The sequence below is a fragment of the Perognathus longimembris genome, chromosome 10 (assembly GCF_023159225.1).
Source record: "Perognathus longimembris pacificus isolate PPM17 chromosome 10, ASM2315922v1, whole genome shotgun sequence".
NCBI classification, from domain to species: domain Eukaryota; kingdom Metazoa; phylum Chordata; class Mammalia; order Rodentia; family Heteromyidae; genus Perognathus; species Perognathus longimembris.
In genome coordinates, this window is record NC_063170.1 from 22,978,896 (window position 1) to 22,998,234 (window position 19,339).

At 41.2% G+C, this 19,339-nt stretch overlaps 1 protein-coding gene across 3 annotated transcripts in view; it reads right to left on the bottom strand.

The window, feature by feature from the left end:
* Fto (FTO alpha-ketoglutarate dependent dioxygenase) overlaps positions 1 to 19,339 on the bottom strand; it is a 390,959-nt gene that overhangs the window by 175,969 nt on the left and 195,651 nt on the right. The window contains exon 9 of one of the 3 annotated variants that reach the window (XM_048355586.1): positions 15,820 to 15,823. The exons of the other annotated variants lie outside the window; for them this stretch is intronic. Coding sequence (XP_048211543.1) covers positions 15,820 to 15,823 — 4 coding nt within the window. The remainder of the gene's footprint in view (positions 1 to 15,819; positions 15,824 to 19,339) is intronic. 3 annotated transcript variants of the gene reach the window in all.

The following is a 19,339-nucleotide window of genomic DNA, read 5'->3' on the forward strand; positions in this document are numbered from 1 at the left end:
CTCTTTAAGAAGAAAGGCACAGAACCCACTGAGATAGCCTTAGTCCCATCAAAGAAAGGTCGATCTCAGGTCTTCCTTCATTTACTGATTGTCAGTGTAAGATGGCTCTTTTGTAAGGCCTCTGCAGCCCAATGCTGAGTGATGCCTTCACATTTTCTAAACTGGACTGGGCACCACCACAGATTTCCAGCATGCTTGGATCTACAGTTCAGCAGAACAAATAAACACTCCTCCAGGCTCCTTTGCCTACCTTATCTCCCACTCTAAGAGCAGGAGGTTTTGGGGGTGCCAATGTTTATACAGTGTTAAAACTTTCTTTCCCCTGTTTCCTGAATTTGAGAAAACACATCCTGGATGACCTCTGCTAAGAGATAACACAAAGTCACCACTGGGTGCCACATCTACTGGACCACTTGGAGCTGTTGTCTTCATTCCCTCCCTTCCCCCATCTCACACAGGATAAGCTGACTGTCTTGAAAGAGGGGCTCAAAGGCATAAGTCTCCAAGAGGCTGCCAACAAAGCAGCCTTTTATTCCTACCCAAAGACATACTTGGTTCAGTTCATCTCAAAGACCCACTTTATTTGAATGAATGCTTCAGCAGAGTTCACCAAATGGGTCCTCCAATGGCCCAGGGCATAGTTTAGCATTTCTCTGCCAGAGGGCTAAGGAAGTTAACTGAGAGTAATCAAGAATGAGAGTAAAAAATTCAGGGAAAATGTTTCTTTAATCAGTTTCCTCATCTGTAAGGGGAGATCAGTAACAGCAACTAACCCATAAAGCTGTGGTAATGAGTAATGTGCTTAGCACATACAAAATGCTCAAGAAATGTTAGAAATCATCATTGTATTTTAAAACCTGGAAAAAAATCACAGAATATATGGACATTGGTATTTAAAAAATCCTCAAGTATCATGGCCGCGTCTTTGAGTGATGCTGTACACTGTGTGTCGCTTCCCTACTACTGACTAGTAGGAGAGAAATCACTGCACCTCATCTGTTTCCCTAAAAAGCCATTGAGCCACAGCAGCATGAAGTCTCAAGGCAGGCATAGCCGGCAGTTGGAATGATCTGGCTGTTATATAGAAGGATGTCCCGCCTCTAAACACTTACAGGGGAGACATCAGAGCCCTGTGTGAAAGTTGGACCCCCCGCCCCAGGCTCTAGTTGGCAATTTTGGCATTTTGGAAGATGTGGAAAACAGCCTGCTTTTTAAAGGAAAGCAAAAAGAAAAGGGAAGAGGGGAAGATGGGAAGAAAGACGAGTGGAAGGGAAGTAAAAGGAGAGGAGGGAAGGGGAGAGGAAGGGAAAAGGAGGGGAAATAAAAGGAAGAAAAGGGAAAAAAGGTGGAGAGGCTTAAAAAAAAAGTGTTGTTTATAGAATCCAGCTGCTTAGGCCTTGGCGCCAGCAGCTCCTCATCCTGCTATTTTACACTAGCAACCCCACTGCCCCCACTGGCACAGGTACAACAAAATGTTGACTTCAATGCTTCAGAGAGCACTCGACTGATTTTGTACATGATTAATTGCCAAAGACATGGCTGGCCATATGGAACAGAGAAAGCATCAAGTAATTCATACTTCTGTATGTGATCGCTTGGCCCCTGTTGTTTTAATGTACAGGAAAGAGCTAGTACAGCACAGCCCTGGTGTCTTGCCCCTGACAGCCCATTAAGAAATCTCAGAGCACCTAGTTGAAGTTATACTGTTGGCTTTTCAATAGCAGCCTAATAAAACAGAAGCAACGCTTTCCAACTAGTCTTAAATCTTTCACATACAGTACATTAACTACTGCAGCTAAAACAACGGGCTTCTTATGATAGGAAATGGGATTTGATTTCTAGTCTCTGCATACTAGAGAGCCTTTTTTGACCTTTATATAGAGTTTACGAAATTATTGTCCTTTTATTTCCTTCTGTTTTCTAAGTAGTCTAATAGAATCATTTGTTTCAAGAGATTCTACTCTTTATCATTATTACATGCAGTCCATATAATAAAGTTGATTCATAGGGAGGTAAAAGGCACAACATAATTATTCTTATCAAGACAGTCCAGTAACCAGTCTAGTTAGTTTCTGAAGCATTAGCTTCCTTTAGAAACCAGAGAAAACAAGACTTCCACATTGGGGAGAAGCCTCACACACTCTTACAACACTTACCTCTTTCCCAGAACTACAAACAATGAACCCACTCAATGAGACAAAGAATATCAATTTATTTCCCATTGTTCTGCTACTGGCTGGGTGACACCCACTCCACATAAGGGGGAAAGGTATCACCTTCGCTGAAATTCTATCCCAACTTGCAGTCTATTCACTTTATCCACTCTTAAAATCTCTGCCACCTACAGAGGATAGGGATACATTTCCACAATGCTTTCCTTTCAAGGATTTCCACATGACAGCATTAAAAGTTATGATGCCCTCAGTAGTTTCCTCTGTCAGTTCTGACATGTATTAGTGGGGATGACTTTGTGGCACTTTCCATTAGAAAATATTTATATAGTATCTTTTGTCTGTGGATTTTTAGGTGCTGTAATTATCCTCACACCAGAAGACTCCATCAATGGGATGGGGAATTCCACTTCACTGCCTACTCATTAGCGGGAGTGTAATTGCCTCCACTGCCAAAGTGAGCTAACAGCCCATTTACAGCTGCAACCAATGGGAAAAGTCTCCTTGCACCTCTGCTGCTTCTGCTGCCTCTGTGTCTTTGGAGCATGCTGGTGCTTTCCAGAATGAGTACTCAACTAATCAACAATATCAAGAAACAGAGAGCATGAACAAGATGCTTTGAAGAAAAAAGAGATTCCAGTACTAAAATTGACCCAATAGTACAGCAGTGAAGATACAATCTTTTCTCTAAAAAGACAAGAAATGTTCACATTGACTATGAGCTATAGGATTTTAATACCTTTAATTATGATATGTACTATAAAAATGGCAATTCCCATTTTATAGATTTTCACATTCCTATTTAGAGAGAATGAAATGCCCAAGATAGTTACATGTTAGGCAGAAGCAACAGAATGCAAATTCTGTCAACCGCTCACTCATGGTTGCTGTAAGAGAACCTCTACTAGATTGTATATAAAAGTCTTAATATATATGCATATATATATGACAAAAAGTAATGTGCATTTCCAAAATCTCACCCATGTGAATAATTTCAACAGAAGTGCAAAGCCCTTAAAAAATAAAATAAAAAGGTTTACTCTATAACCATGGTACACTGAGATTATGTGGATCTAGAATTAAGTTTGGACATGCCTATATATTTCACATAATACTAGAATGATGGCTGATTTCCCTCCAATTATTTAGCTGTGCCTTGCTGCCTTGTCTTTATCTTTCAAAAGCTATTCAATCTATAAATAAAAGCAAGAATTCTCCCAATCCCAACCCAACTCAGCACATGCTCCTAATTTCCAGACATCCCTTCTAAGACTCTCACTACACTAATCTGTTCACTGGCCTAGCTGTTAATTGAAGGTGAAGCAATAGCTAACTATACTAGCACTAAATAATTGAGCCACTGAGGATATTTGGCCTAAAAGTAGCTTAGCAATTTCCAATCCTTGGGCAAGTGAAAAGTTACCTAAGATCTCCATCAGATGGGCTCCCGCCTTCCCCCCCAACATCAGTAGCACAAAGACTGAAGTGGTCTGTCATGCACACTGGATTATATGAAGTGTAAAACACTAGGGGGTTGGGGAAAAGGCCTTGAAAGGGAGCTAGAAAAAGAGATCACACTTGCAAGAGGATCCAGCTGACAGCTCGGTCCCTAACAAGTGAGACAAGCGAATGTGCTTGGAAACATTGTGAATGCAGGGAGAGCACAGGCCTTTTGTCTGCAGCCCTACAGTGTGTCTTTAACCCAACTGCTGCCTGCATCACTGAACATATGTTTTCTACACAAGAACTGAAGCAGAAAAGGTTCTTTGTTATAATTCACTCCTTTGTATGTTATCTGTCCCTCCACCCCCCTTTCTGCTCACCCCTTCTTTCAGTTACATCTAAACCAAAGCCCTAATGGAAACTTAAGGGCTTGGGAGAGTGAGGGCAGAGGTCCACCAGAGGGCCGACTGCTGCTCCCGGACCTGGAGAACTGTTCACCCTCCAGTGGCAATAAGAACACTAGATTAATTTAATGCTTGCTACCTCTAAGGTAACAGCCTTTCCTTAACATTATCTCATTTAATGTAGTAACCCCTCCCCCTCCCCACCTGAGAGAAATCTCTATGCCAATGACAAGGAAACTGAGGCACATGGAAAGTAAATGACTCCCTAGAGCCACAAGGAAGAGATTGGCTTAGGTTGGAAGTGCCCATGGGTGAGACAGGGTTTTATAGTATGACAGAAATATGGTCTAAAAATCAGAGATTTGGGAAAATTATGCATACACACATATACCATTCTGCTGATGAAATGTCACTGCATCTGAGCTAGAATCTGGAAGGTACAGAACTCAAATGTACACAAAGCCAGTAAGTGGCTTTCTCAGCTCCCAACTGCAGTGAAGTAAAATGATGCTGGTGAATTGGGAGGTTCCTCTTGTCTTTGAGATGTTAGCATGGGAAGAACAAAGGCTCCAGCGGTTGGTTACCCGCAGTAAAGTAGCCATGTTGGTCATGGACAAGATTAGATACCTGGACCTCAGGTTCCCAACCTGTAAAAAGAGGATATCTGTGGCACCAGCTTCAGATGGTGGATAGAATTCACTCTTATACACAAGGCCTATACAGTAGTATCTGACCCATAGTTACCAGCCATTACATTTTAGCTACTTTTACCCCCTTGAACTTTGCTTCTGAGATTTAGAATAAATCTAGAGTGGCCTCTTACAGCCATATGAGAGCTTTTAAAGCTACTCATCATTTATTTACACTTCCTAAGACTTTTATCCCTCTTTCACCTCTTGTGGAGTGTTAACCGTGTCTATACAGCAGATAGTCTAATGTCTAATCTGCATTCATTCTCGATGATGGCAGTGATGATAAGCAGGTAACTTTACAAGTGTTTCCTACGTGTCTGGTGTTGCTCATCTGCACTAGATCCTTGTATTCTAACAATCAGTCTATGAGATAAAGGTACTATTATTCCCATTTCACAGATGGAAACACCAAAACTCAAAGAGATTAAGTAATCTGCTAAATTTTACCTTTAGTAATTATGCAAAAGAGCCAAATCTAATCCAAGAAGACACTTTGTAAAATTCTTTCAGAGACATTCCTTCATCTGATCCTCATAAAAATTGAGTTGGGTAAAGAAAATATTATTAACCACATTTTTATAGATAAGAAGTTGAGGCTTAGCCAGATTAACTCACTAAATATATAAACTAGAAAAGACTGAAAATTTCTGGCTAATAGAAAAAAAAGTATTTTGGTCCCAGCCCAGCATATTTCATACACATGGAACAGAAATTTCCAAATTTCCAAATGATAAACCAATCAGTGACAGTTCAGTGTTGGGGACAGCTGTGCCTTTAAGAGGCCACAGCTGGCTTTAGCCTGTCCCCTCCCCTTCCGCCTTTAACAAGAAGAGAAGCCCTGCCCCTGGGGGGCGAACACGTGCGTGCCGTCATGGCGGGGACTTCTACAGAGACCCAGCTCTTGGGGGGCTGTAGTCCCCGCCCACAGAGGAAGTTCGTGACATCACCATGACGGACATGGTCTTTAGCCTATGACTGGCCCTTTGGCCAGTCCCCCACCTTTCCTGCCATTACCGTTATATAAACCCCCTCCCAATTAAATCCTGTGAGACCCATTCAACCATCAGGCTGTCTCCCCGAAATTTTCTTCCTGCATCAAACACGTGAGGTGGCTGATGGGGAAGGGGATTTCGGCATTTCTCCTCAACTCAGCAAAGTCCACCAAGATACGCCTTACTCCTTCTCCCGGTGGGAGGGGTAGGGCTGAGTGTCTTTCATAGTTTAGAATTTAGGCATCTCCCCTGGAGAAGTGGGGAGAGGGGGTCCAGAGCCCCCCGACATATGGCACCCACGTGGGACAGAAACGCACGGCCGGGAATTTCGGGGTCCAGTGACCCCACAGACTCGCTGAGTAAGTGGGTTTTCAGAGAAGAAAGTGCCCACCCAGAGAGGGGGCAAACACATAGAGAGAAAACAGGCATGGGCTCGCAGGGCTTCGCGAGTCTCGGGACACGGCCCTGTAAAGAGTTGTTCCGCCATGGCAGCTTTGTGTGTGTGTGGGGGGGGGGGGAGCGGGGCCCGTGGAGACGTGGCAGGGGAGCGCTTGGAGAGCTATAGCGCTGGGGACTATAGCCCCCCAAGAGCCGGGTCTCTGTAGAAGTCCCCACCATGATGGCATGCATGTGTTCGCCCCCCAGGGACAGGGGCTTCTTTTCCTGTTAAAGGCGGAAGGGGAGGGGACAGGCTAAAGCCAGCTGTGGCCTCTTAAAGGCACAGCTGTCCCCAACAGTTCAGTTTTGCTGTAAGGGGAGACATCTAGGTTTTAATACTTGGCAACTTGCAGTTTATAATCTAAGTTCAGAAATTAACTACAAATCAGGCACTCATGGCTCATGCCAGTAATCCTAGTGACTCAGGAGGCTGAGATCTAAGGATCACAGATTCAAAGCCAGCATGGCAGAAAAATCTGTGAGATTTTTATCTCCAATTAATCATCCAAAAAGTGTTAAGTGGAGCTGTGGTTCAAATGATAAAGTGCTAGCCTTGATCACAAAAGTTCGGGGACAGCACTCAGGCCCTGAGTTCAAACCCTAGGACTAGCACAGAAAAAAGGAAGGAAGGAAGGGAGGGAGGGAGGGAGGGAGGGAGGGAGGAGGAAAAGGAAGGAAGGAGCAAACACATGCACAGAGAAGAGGATGACCAAGGGGGTTACATAATATAATTGATTTAATTAAGCTCTTAGAACTGATTTTATAAAATAGTCTGCGCTACTAGAATGCCCTGTTCACTGACTTATCACAACTATGATGGCATCATTTAACACTAATCTCTTAAGTACTATTATCTTTTTCATCTTGAGACAATAAAAAATTAAAATCTATATCTATAAAAACAAAGATATACGTGATAAAAATCAAACACCCTTAACTACTTTGTCATAAGATTCCCAAAGTCAAAGCAACATCTCATTATAATGAAGTAGCTCATGCTATTAACAATTTGACTATTAAACACTACATGAAATAACAATCTGGCAAGAAAAGACAACTCCGTAAAAATCACACAGACACAGCTGCTATACTTGTTCAGAGATAACCTCTACCTCAGACAAATAAGTTCCAGCCTCAACACCACTGTACACAGAGTTTTGGAAGTCAGACAGCACAATTGCTCATATTTACAGCTGGCACTTGACCACAGTAGACTGAGATGTACACACTGACCCCCAAACACACATATACATTCAGATAACTTTGTGATATAATGTTCAAGTAGGAATTCAAGACATTTATGTGCATATTAGTAAAGCATTAATAGTAGCTATGGAAATAAAAACCACATTGCAGGAGCTATTATCAGAAACTGTTAATAACAGTAGCAATAACTATTAGTTATTTGAAATACACTGTAAGCCAAGCCCCATCCTATCCTAATCACTTTCATGCATTTCTAATTTAAATCCTCACAATTCACTGGAATGGGTTTTATTTCATGCCAAATTATAGACAAGAAAAATACGGCAAAGAAATAATATGTAACTTGCTTCAGATCACATAGCTGGTGAGTAGAGGGGCTAAAAGTCAAAGCCAGACCATCTCCTAGCAGCGTTCACTCTCTGACTCACTAAATTGTGTAGTGACTAATAAAATATGACACCCTTTCTGTGAGGCAGAGATACAGCATCTCATTCGACCCAACAACCTGACCAGGTATGTTGGTAGCATTGGTCAATTCATTTTACAAGTGTCCTAGAGCTGGGTGCCAGTGGCTTACATTTAAAAATCGCAGCTATGTAGGCTATGTAGGAGGCTGATATGTGAGGATCTCATTTCAAAGCCAGCCCAAGCAGAAAAGCCCATGAAACCCTATCTCCATTAAACCAGTTGCACTAGTGGGTGGGACTCAAATGGTAGAACACCAGACATGAGAGAAAGTGTAGAAGATTTTGAGTTCAAACCCTAGAACGGACAACACACATACACACACACACACACACACACACACACACACACACACACACACAAAATGAAACAGACAAAAAATTTTCCCAGGATCTCATTGCCAGAGGTGGCAGAGTAGAGACAGAAAAACTGGTATGAATGATGTTAAGGCCTTGGCAACAGTTTTAGTCACCTACTAAGGTTTGGAGGTAATTTGTACTGGTAAAAGCAGCTGCTGCCTCTCTGAAAGTTTGGAATCTCAGATACGTGGACAGAAGATCTGAGATCATTGAGGACAAACAACAGTATATGCTGAATAGAGAAAGACTGTTGATTCCAAGACCTACTAATCTATCTTCCAACATAGAACTACTATAAACTCATAGTTGTAATGTCCCTAGTCTGAGTCTGATAAAACAACCTTTTTACTTTCTTTACATTTTTAAATATTACATATGAAAGGAACATGAATGTCAAAGGAAACATGAACTTCTGAATGACAGAAGGTACAAAGTCTTCAAGTTAGGGAGAAGCCATTCTGTCGGTACATTTAATGCCTCTGATCCCACACTGGACCTAAACTTGTGACTTAAGCAACAGAAATGTATCTTTTTTCTCGATAGGAAAAAACATCCAAGGTTCCCATGGGCAATCAGTATAAAATATGATTTAAGGAGCACCTGTCAACTTATTAAAATTCCATCTGAAGTTTAGAGGAACAAGATTTTCACCTCCAGACTTCTCAGGAATTTATAAAAGAAAACTATCATTACACTGCATTCATTTTCTTCAGTGATCCCAGCTGTGATTTGGAATAAAAGAAACAATTATGGATGGCTCAATGAGAACACAGACGAGCTTGGTACACCAGTGGGATATTGGGTACCCCTCAGCAAGAGCAGCAATAGGAATTTGTCTGGTAGCCTGCCTTTGCTCTTTAGCTCATCTTTTAATGCTTCCTATTTAGGGTGTTCTGAGGTGGAGAGTTATAAACTGCATTCCACTCATTTTTAGGGAAAACAACCAATTATTCCAACTTCATCTCTTAATCCCTTTAAAGCTATATCCCCAGGGAAACACCGTCATACAAACAGACATGGATCACTTAGAGTTTAACCTTAACTTTAGAAAGCTAACCTGAGTACCACTAACTTGATTTGTGAACCCCAAGGACAACAAAAGCCACATTTCTGTCTTGATTAATAGTCAAAAACCTGAAAAATCCTACTGCTTGTTGGCATGAATTCCTTTTCAACTCTAACTTGCCACACTGAGAACAGTTTTATGCTTTGATAAGCAGATATTATTGGCTCATCTTAGAGAGATAATTGCCTCTCCTGCCTAGTTTGGTGGTAATACATTCCATACCCAAAGATTAAACTGTTGTAGAAAAGCAGTGATGGGCGCAGTCCTTTCACGCTGAAATTGTCTCCATGAGACTGAGCAGGAACACTTTGACTCTGAGATTGAGACAATGGGTATTCTGAAAGGATTAGAAAAATGGGCAACAACTGAGCCTCCTCCTCCCTCCTGTGTTCGAGTCCACCACCTGCTGTGGTATTTTTGTTTCAGTAACAAAGACGCCTTCATGTTTGAGGCTCATATTTAATGTTTGCTGGACTGGCCCCTGGAGTTTTACTTAACTCTTAAGGAGCAGAAAAAGAAATACTCCTTGCCTGACAAACAAATACACCAAACTACTTTCCTCACTAGAGCCCACAAATCAATACATGTGTCTCTATGGACATATGTGCCTCTGCCTGCTTTCTCTTACACACCACTCCAGGGCCAGGAGGATACTCTATTTATATTTAATAAAGCATTATCGGTCAATAAGGGCTGCATAACATTTGCGATTTCATGGTTCACTACAGTAACAGGTGCTGTGGTAAACAGGAATGTAAAGTGTTAAAGAAAAAGAGGGGGGATCACTTCAGAGACATTAAGCAGCTTTAAACACTGACAGCAGAAAGGGACAATTTTTAAGCAATTTGGTCAGGTCAGTAAAAAGTAACACAGGTCAAAGGAACAAAATGGTACCCAAAAATTCAGCCTATTGATAAATGAGCCTACTGTTTTGTGGTTGGATGCACAAGGCAGCGGCTAAACAACTGTTGTATGGAAAGAAAAATATGCTGTCTTTGTGGCTCTTTTACAATAAGTTACTTCTGCTGGGTGAACGCTTGGGGCCCCCATCCTCCCTATTTATGCCGCCATTGGGGTATACATTAATGAAAACAAAAGGGTCCATTTTCCTTGTAACCATGCTGACGGGTTAAGCATTTGACCTTCAAGTATGGTGTGCTTGTGCTCAGTGGAAAGGTTCTTGACAATATAAACAAGAATTACTGCTGTTAGAGAAAGGGGACACAATTAAAAACAATCTCAGATGCTTGTTGTACAGCTGTTCGAGTTTCAGCTCTGTCTGACCTCTAAGGATGCTACATGTTTAACGGAGACAATTTGAGATATTTTAGTGAGTCTCCTTACCATGCACCATCGCCATCTTTCCACTCGGGAATACCTATCCTAAACACAAAGCGCTTTTCCAGTAATGAGATTTTACGCTGCAGGGTTTGCCCGTAAAGCCATTTGCTTTCCCAATCTGTCCTCCACTTGCTGTCTGACCACCCCAAGAAGCAGCCAGAGCCACTCCTAAAGAATCTGGATGAAGACAGGAATGTTTAACTTTAGAGACCACAATTACTTTAAAATAGTTTTTCCATTCCTGAAAAGCAAAATGTTATCACGCCATACTTTCAAAAACAGATTAGCACCGAAGAAAAGTTTTTACTCTATCAGTGATTTATCAGAAAAAAACAGCTTCCTTTATTGGAACAAAAATATGATCACTTATTTGCAATTTATAAGTGAGAAAGTTCTGAGACATCCCAAACATAGTTAGAAACAAGCAAGCAAGTAAACAATAAAAACAAAAAATAGGAGTAATTTTTCTGAGGCATTACACAAGATAGCTTTAAAAGACTCAAATTCTAAGGTCCAACTTGAAGGAAACAACTATCTTCTTAATCATCTGATTTTCGTAGAGTCAGCAGAAGACTGGAAAACTCTTCCACAATGAGAAGGGTCCAAAAAGTGGCTGTAAAAAAGCCATGTTTTCTGCTGGGGCAGGACAATGCTAGAAGACTGCAGGGCTGCTTCCTGCACCTACAGTGGCTTTAAATGAGCAAACCATGGCATGCTGCTCCAGATTCAAGGAGGTGATACTTCCTACTTCTCCAGAAAAAAGGAAGTCATTCCGAGGTGAAACACACAGGCAGGAGACAGGCCAAGTCTCATAAAGAGCAGGGCACAGAGAAAGTTTGGCTTGTCAAACACACTTTAATCTCTAAAGTCACTGGGCTTTGATGTTGCCCCAAACAGAAAACCTACACGATTTGCAAGATTTACAGCATTTCTAGTGGGAACAGTTTTATGCTCCGGGGTTTTTCCTTCAGAGATTAAGGTTTATTTTATCCCTAATGTTCAATGTGTCTCACTATAAGAGCCTCATCAGAGACAAAGACATTTTCCTACCCTCTGACTCATCAAATACACCAAAGTTTTAGTCATCAAACCAAGTTCATTTTTCAGGGAACAAAGCTGTTGGAGATGATCCAAACTGTGGAGTAATCGCTGTCATTCTGACAAGACAGAAGTGTTTCTTCTGCAAAAGTCAACTCCTAAGGGAGATGACAAAGATTGGCTAAAAATGGCTGTACTAATCTCTGTATTGTAAAAGACTACACAAATCATTGCTTCAGATGAAGTGAAGAGAAGCATAAGAAGTGAAGTAAGAAAGAAACAAATCACTAACTTCCATACAGCTAACACAACCCACTAGAAACTTGAATACTGAAACAATGCTAAGTCACATGAAACTGAAGTACTGCAAAGGGCCATAAGAGCAATATTCATGAGAAAGAGCTCTTGGGATGCCCATTTGCACTTCTTCTTTGAAGCTACCACCTATTCCTCTGACTGCAAAGTAAAGCCTGGCCTGTAGGGTTATGTACCAGGCTAAGAAGCTGAGAGCAAATTTCACCTGAATCGAAGGATCATACTTACATTAATTCCAGTACTACATAGGAAAATGGTAGCTGAGAATAACAGAATGAATCTTTGCCTGGATGTTGAGACATCTACTCCTCATCTTAGCACTGTTGCCAAATAAAAAGAACCTAGGGACTGGCTGTGTCCTAATTCTCAACACTCATTCATCAAGAAAATCCCTACTCTTAGTATTTTACGAGTCTAATACAGTCTACTCATGGTTTCACACAGGGATCATCTGCTTTTGCCAAAACAAAAGGCAAAGTAAGAAAGGAATCACCCGTATCTGCTTCTAAATGCATACATAAGCCTAATTTTTTTAAAAAGTATGTTCCTACTTCCAGGATGGGAAAAGGAAAATAAACTTCTTGGGTGTCTTATCGTAATGGTGCTAATGGAAGAGACTTATTCACTCAAGATTGTCAATGCATCACTAAAGTACCAACACATAAAAACACAGCACACACTAAAGAGGGGAAGAGTCATCTGACACCAACATGTGGTTTGAAGAAGCTAAGCATGTCCCAGGTATCCTGGCTTTTGGCAGCTGGCCCTTGGAGTCATCACCCTGTGAGGTGACCTAAGGACACAGAGAGCTGTAAGGGAGGCTTTACTCTAAATTGCGACAATCTGATTCTTCTCCTACCACCTGCAGCTACACTGTGATAACACCCAACTGTTTCTTCTGCTTTTCCACTCTAGGCACACACTGGTGAAAAAAATAAAATGTATGTTTATCCCTTCGGAGATGAGTTACTTCCATACAGGAAGAGAGCGACAGAATAGCTTCCTTAGCTATCCTGTAGTTATGCTATTGATTTTTCATTTTGCTCCACAGATACTACCACAACTTTATAACTGATATATAGCATTAACAGCTTCCTTGGCCTTAGAGACCAAATTAATCACAAAATCACCAATCTGTTTTTATGCCACAGAGTTCAATGTTAGTTTTCAACATAAATCGCAAAGCCACAGCCAGGGCCCAGTGCAATTTTGGAGATGCATTACTAAATTGCCTTCTATTTGTGATTTAATACAACAATGGTTTTGCAAATTAAAATGTTTAAGGCTTTAGGTCAGCCTTTATTTAGTCAGCTACCAGGCAACTTATGTCTCCAGGCTGATTTCTGTAAGAACTTGGAATCCGGCTGGTTAGAAAACTCAATCTGGATAAAATCCATTTCCTCTCAGGCATCTAAGGTTGACCTATAACTATCTGGCAGGTAGAATTGTTCTGAGATCAGATCACAAAAATGTGTCTATGTGTTCACCCAACTTCCTTTACCTTATCCTTCTGGCTGGACTTGTCATTCTCTCAAAACTCTTTCCACGTTGAATGCTATGGGCTTATCCTGACTTATCTGAAAGGTTCATTAACCTCTTTGATTGTCTTCCACTCAATGCTACCACCTACTTTTTTTCTTCTAACCTCTGTGGCTGCCATCTTGGGCCATTCCTCTGGCTTTTTCACACCATATCATCTCAGTCCTGCTACCAATCTTACTCATTAGGTCTATTGTCTCACTCATTCCCATCATTTCAGCTACTGCTCCTCTGTGTCTATAACTGCTATGTCTTAGGTGCTTTCATGCATGAGTTAACATAGGAGAGAACATGCCTGGCATAGGACAAACACATAAGGAATGTCTAGTACAGACATGAATCGAACTCCCAAGTCTACGTCTGGCACCAATGTCTTCAGCAAGTTCCACAGTCAGTTCCAATATTTCTTCAATGTGCTCCTCAAATGCCATACCTCTGAACTTCTTGTCTCTGTTCTTGAGCTTGGTAAATATACTCATCATCCATCAAATAACTATCACTACTAAGCCCCTTCCTTATCTTTCAACCTTATTATCCATTTATCTACTTAAATAACAAAAAAAAATCCTCTCAATTCATCCCTCCTTTGGTTCATTCCTTTATTTCCCTCATTATTTTGCACCCAAGTTTTTCAGTAAGTCTTCATGTCCTACCCTTCCTCTCTACACTATATTTTATTCACTATACTTCTTGCTAGTTATGATTTGCAAAACAGATCAAACTCTATCACCTTCCCATTCTTTGGAACCAATTCCCACCACTGTCTCCAAGACAAAGGTCAAATTTAATCCAAGGGTCTCCATCAGCTGGCTCCATATCCCCTTCTTCACTCATTCTAGATATTAAATGTCTGTCTACTGCTCTCCCATTTCACCCCAGATAGGCATTTAAAGCATTGGTAATAAGACTGGATGTACTTTTCTGCCTATATGCTCTGCTCCTTTTAAACTCACGCTCTTATATCTATTATTTGTATTGTCTAAAGTGGGCTTTATTTCTCCTCTTCATCCACCAAGACTCTGCTCATTAAAATTCAGTTCATCTTTCAAGGCACAAATGAGAAGTGTTGCCTCTTCTATGAAGTCTTCCCAAGTTTTCTCAATCTGACCTCCATCTGGGGGACTCCTGTGGTACTTTTGTTTCTTCTTCTCACTTGACATCCCACATCATGCCTTATTTGTGCATTCATCTGTCACCTTAACCTGAACATAAGCCCCACAAGGCAGTATTGCTGGTCTTCTCTAATGGCCAATATCTTAAGCCTTACAAAATTTTTTAAAACCTGACTCTTGGATTGAATGAGGCCTTAACTGGAATTTATGCTTCTTTAGCAGATGTCAATAAAATAGGAACTACATTTGGTTAAAAGCTTTTATTGATTCACAAAACAAAGAGAAGATGGCAACCTGGGCACCATCCTGGGGCTGCTACTAAAAGCAGAGGAACTCAGGACTCTGAACAGGATGCTAAGTTATCTTAACTCCAGCCCATACAGAAAACAAATGGACTCTCTCTTAGGGCCTTGAAGGCTCCAACAATTTTCCTTCATGCTCATGACATGTTTATAAACACAAGAGGATATAATAAAACTCACATGAGAGACAAAACTCAATGTTAGCAAGTGTTTACATTCTAATCAGAACAACAAATCACTTCTCACCAAGAGACTCCAACTCAGTCAGCATGAAGATACTTGTATTTGTGCCAAGTAGACCTATCCTGGGCCAGAAGATTTTGCCCCTTATAGATGGAGAGTGAATGCATGCATTCACACAAGAAGAATAAGAAAATAACAGCATCTAAAAGTTCCGAGACAACTGTCCAGATTCTGCATAGCTCCTAAATGCTGAAATATGCAGGCCCAGAAGTTTCATTTGTCAAATGACTCCCAACCTAGACAAGCACAGAGTAGTATCAAAGACAGCTATAGACCTTCCTGACAGTTAAAGGCTGAGGGCCAAGGTTCTTGGGGTTGCTTCTATCTGGCAAGGGAAAGGAAAATAGGATGCTCCAGGAGCCCTACCTTTCTCAGCGTCTAAAGTGAGTGACATTTTGAAGACACGGAAATGAGAAAAACAATATGACTGAGGGCATAAATGAGTTTCTAACAAGCAGAACTTATCCCCAAAGTGCAGTTCTCAGTCATCCATCTGCATTGTTTAAGACCTGTACAATTGCTTTACTATAAGGTTTGCAGGGAATGGTTGTTCATTTTGCATTTGACCCTTACAAAGAAAGGGTCTAATAGATACAACCTGTAACACCCAAATTAATACTATATAGACTAATTGGAAGGAATCTGCAAAGAGACCACATGGTCATTCATACTCTACCTTATAAAGTGCCCAACCGCTCTTTGTTCTTTGTCAGGGAGCAGTCAATGAGATGCATAAATTACCTCTGAAACTCACTTCAGTCATGCTGATATCTCTAGCAGCACTGGGTCTTTATGAAATAGGTAACTGCTTGCAAGTTCTACCTGCCAAACATATACACTGCTTGAGCTTGAGCTTGAGCTACAATAAGCACATCATTCATGTAGCGAACAGTACAAGTAGAGCCAAGCAATCTAAAGAAGTCAAGGTGCTTTCCTGAGTGGGTAAATGAGGTCATACCTGAAAATGAAGGGGATAAGACATTCCAGAAAGAGGAAATCATACACAGGCCACAGAGAAGAAAGTGCAGTGTTTTGGGCTGATGGAGAAAAAGCCAGTGCAACAGAAATGTAAAGAAAAAAGGTTTGTAGAGAAGAGAAGGTGGGAAAAAGCAATAAAGCCTACAAGCAACTGTAACCTACCAATTAGTTTATGTAGAGAAAGGAATGACTGCAATTCACAATTAAAAGTATTATTCTGTCCAGTGTATGAAAAGCACAAGAAGCCACAGTATCAGCCACTACAATATGTAGGAGAGTGGAGGCAGTGCCCAGGGCTGGGCTGGCAGTAGGAGAGAAAACAGATTTGAAAAACAATCCAGAAGTCAAGAGTCTTCAACCATATACATGGTGTGGAGAGAAGAAGTCTCAAGGACCATTCCTCCATCATGGTATGAAGCATTAGGTGGGGAGTGGTACCATTTTCCAAAACAAGGAACTCTCAAAAGCAACTAGTTTTGTAAGACTGACAGCCAACCTCCCCACCCCTTAAGAATTATGAATATAATCTGCATTCTCCTTCTTCTACCACTATATACCCTAGTCTTTCCATGTGGAACATTCACCCTCTTCAATCCTCCATCTCCACCTATCAAATTCTCTTCATGCTAAGACTCAACTCAGAAGTCCCCACTGACTATGAAGTGCTCTGAAATCGGACCCATCTAAATGCATCCTACCCTTTCCCAAGCTTCCACCTTCTTGTATCTTCATTATCAGCATTTTTCCAATATCAACACTGCATTTCCATTCCTAGTCTTCCAGAAATTAAAGAAGGGTACTCAATACACCGTGTTGGTTTAAAATGTGAAAGCTTTCCTGTTCATTGCTGTCATTGTTCAGCCACTCGAACAAGCCTAATTTGGTGAGATGCCTGGTTCCTACTGGGACAGTAATTTTCAACCCTGATGGCATATCAGGGTCCTTGTAACTTGGTGAAATGTGAGAATCCCCTGGTAGCTATGCCTTAACCCAGATGAATCAGAACATCTGAAGGAAGATCCTAAGTGGTGATATTAAAACAAATTCTGGGTGATTCAAATATACTGCCAATTTTTAGAGCTATAATGTCCAAATCCGAATATCTAAAGATAGTATTCCCATCTTTAAAAAAAAAAAACAAAACAGCCTAATGCTGAATGCCATTACTTGTGAAAAATTACATTCTGGAAAAAGTTGTTGCAAAGATGATTTCTGGAGTTGAATGTTTTTAAATTAGAGAGTTTGTCAAGTAGATTAACCAAGTCAGCAGGCCATTCAACAAAGATGACATAACAAAGCATGACTGGTGCAAAACATGTGTACCCACACACCCACATCCAGAAGAATATTTCTTCTTGGTTCTCAAACATTTCCTGTGTTGTGACTTTGTATCAGGCATGGAGCAATACACAAGACAAAGTCCTTGTTCTCAAGGTGCCTCTATTGCAAGAACAGGGAGTAGTAGGTAGACATGGAAGACATACTGTCAAGTATCTAAGAAAAAACAAAGCAAAATAAAAACAGATGACTTTTGAGCAGACCATAGACTGGATACCATTGAGCAATAGAACTTGGGTAAAAATGAAGGGACACTGGGTCAGCAGGCTGGCAAGAGAATGAAAGAGGAGGATAAGTTCAAAACAATGAAAGCTGCATTTGCCAGACCGTGTGCAAAACACCACGTGTATTACCTCAGGCACTTTCCCAGCAATCACAAAGGGAAGTACTATCATGTCTGCCTCTTACAGATGAAGAAATAATACTCCAGGTATTGTTTAACGTCATACGTAATAGGTGATGAAGCCAAAACAAATCTAGTTGGACTCACAAATCAGAATTGGAGAGCTATTCCTAACCCAAGAGATCAAAGTTGAACACTTCAAAGGTAAGGGGGGGCCCACTCTGAAATCACTTGGTAGCTGACTTCATGGGTGACATAGCCAACCTAAAATCCTAATTTTGCAACATAGCAAGGGATAACAAGAGATGTGATCCTTCAAGGTGCCCCTCTAGACTCATCAGAGTCTACCAACTCAATTCACTGAGGGTTCCAAGGCAAGCTCTCTGCCCTTGCTGAGATCTCTTTTCATCCCTGATGTTAGGGTATGGATCTAAAGTATTCCAAGAGGTCATATCTTAAAGACTTGCTTGCCAGTTTATGAGCTTTGGGGAAGGGCTGAGTGCAGAGAACCTTGACCGTAGCAATGGATTAAACTAGTTTAATAATAAACTAGTTTAATAAACTAGTTTCATAATTTGATGGGCTGTTGGGTCCTTGAGGGCATGCCTTTTGGGATATTTTGTCCCTGACCTCTTCTTTTCTCTCTCTCCTCTCTCATTTACTCCACTCCCTCACCCCCTCCTTCCTCTCCAACCCCACCCCCACCCTAGGCTGCCATGAGGTGAGCAGCCTCTCATACCACACACTCCTGCTTCTTTGATAGCCATTTCATCTCAGGCCCAAAGAAACAGAGTCACCTAACCTTGGACTGCAACTTCTAAAACTATGAGCCAAAATAAAACTTTTCTTCTTTCAGCTGATGTCTCTCAGGTATTTTTATCACAGTGACAGAAGCTGATTAACACAGTTGCCTTTAATAGAAAATAGAACTCTAATGGCTCCCTAATCATTTCAACCCCCCACCCCCCGCCAAACTCTTCTCAATATAATTGTTTACCTAGAAACTGTATGGGAAGCATAAAGGTTTCAAATCAGCACTTCTGCAGCCAAGCAGAAAAAGGCCCAGAACAGAGAATCAGTGTTTAAATAATTCTAATGAAGACTGACCAGTGGAGAAAGAATGACAGCCAACAGAAGAGTCCAAGGCGGCTCATCATATCTGAACCCAACAACTGAAAATTCAGACCTGAACAGAATCCAACAGGAACATAACTTTAAACAGAAAAATCAGGCAATGTGCCATATTTCCAGGGATAAGGAGCCCTTTCCCTACTCTTTCCCTCAATGAAAACAGTCAGAGCACAAAGCCCAAGGACACCACAGTAGAGTAACTACATTCTTCATGGTACTCAGTTCTTCCCCACAGCAACATCACAAGATGTCATGAAAATATGGACAGGCCCACAGGCCCACAGAAATGGCACACAATTTCATGGTGAAAGAACAACCTCCACACATTTACCAGTCAAGGATATGTGCGAATTTCTTGCTAGACCTCTGGATCTATCCAGATTCCTTGGATGTATAAGAGAGCAGCTCTTTGGTTGAGATTAT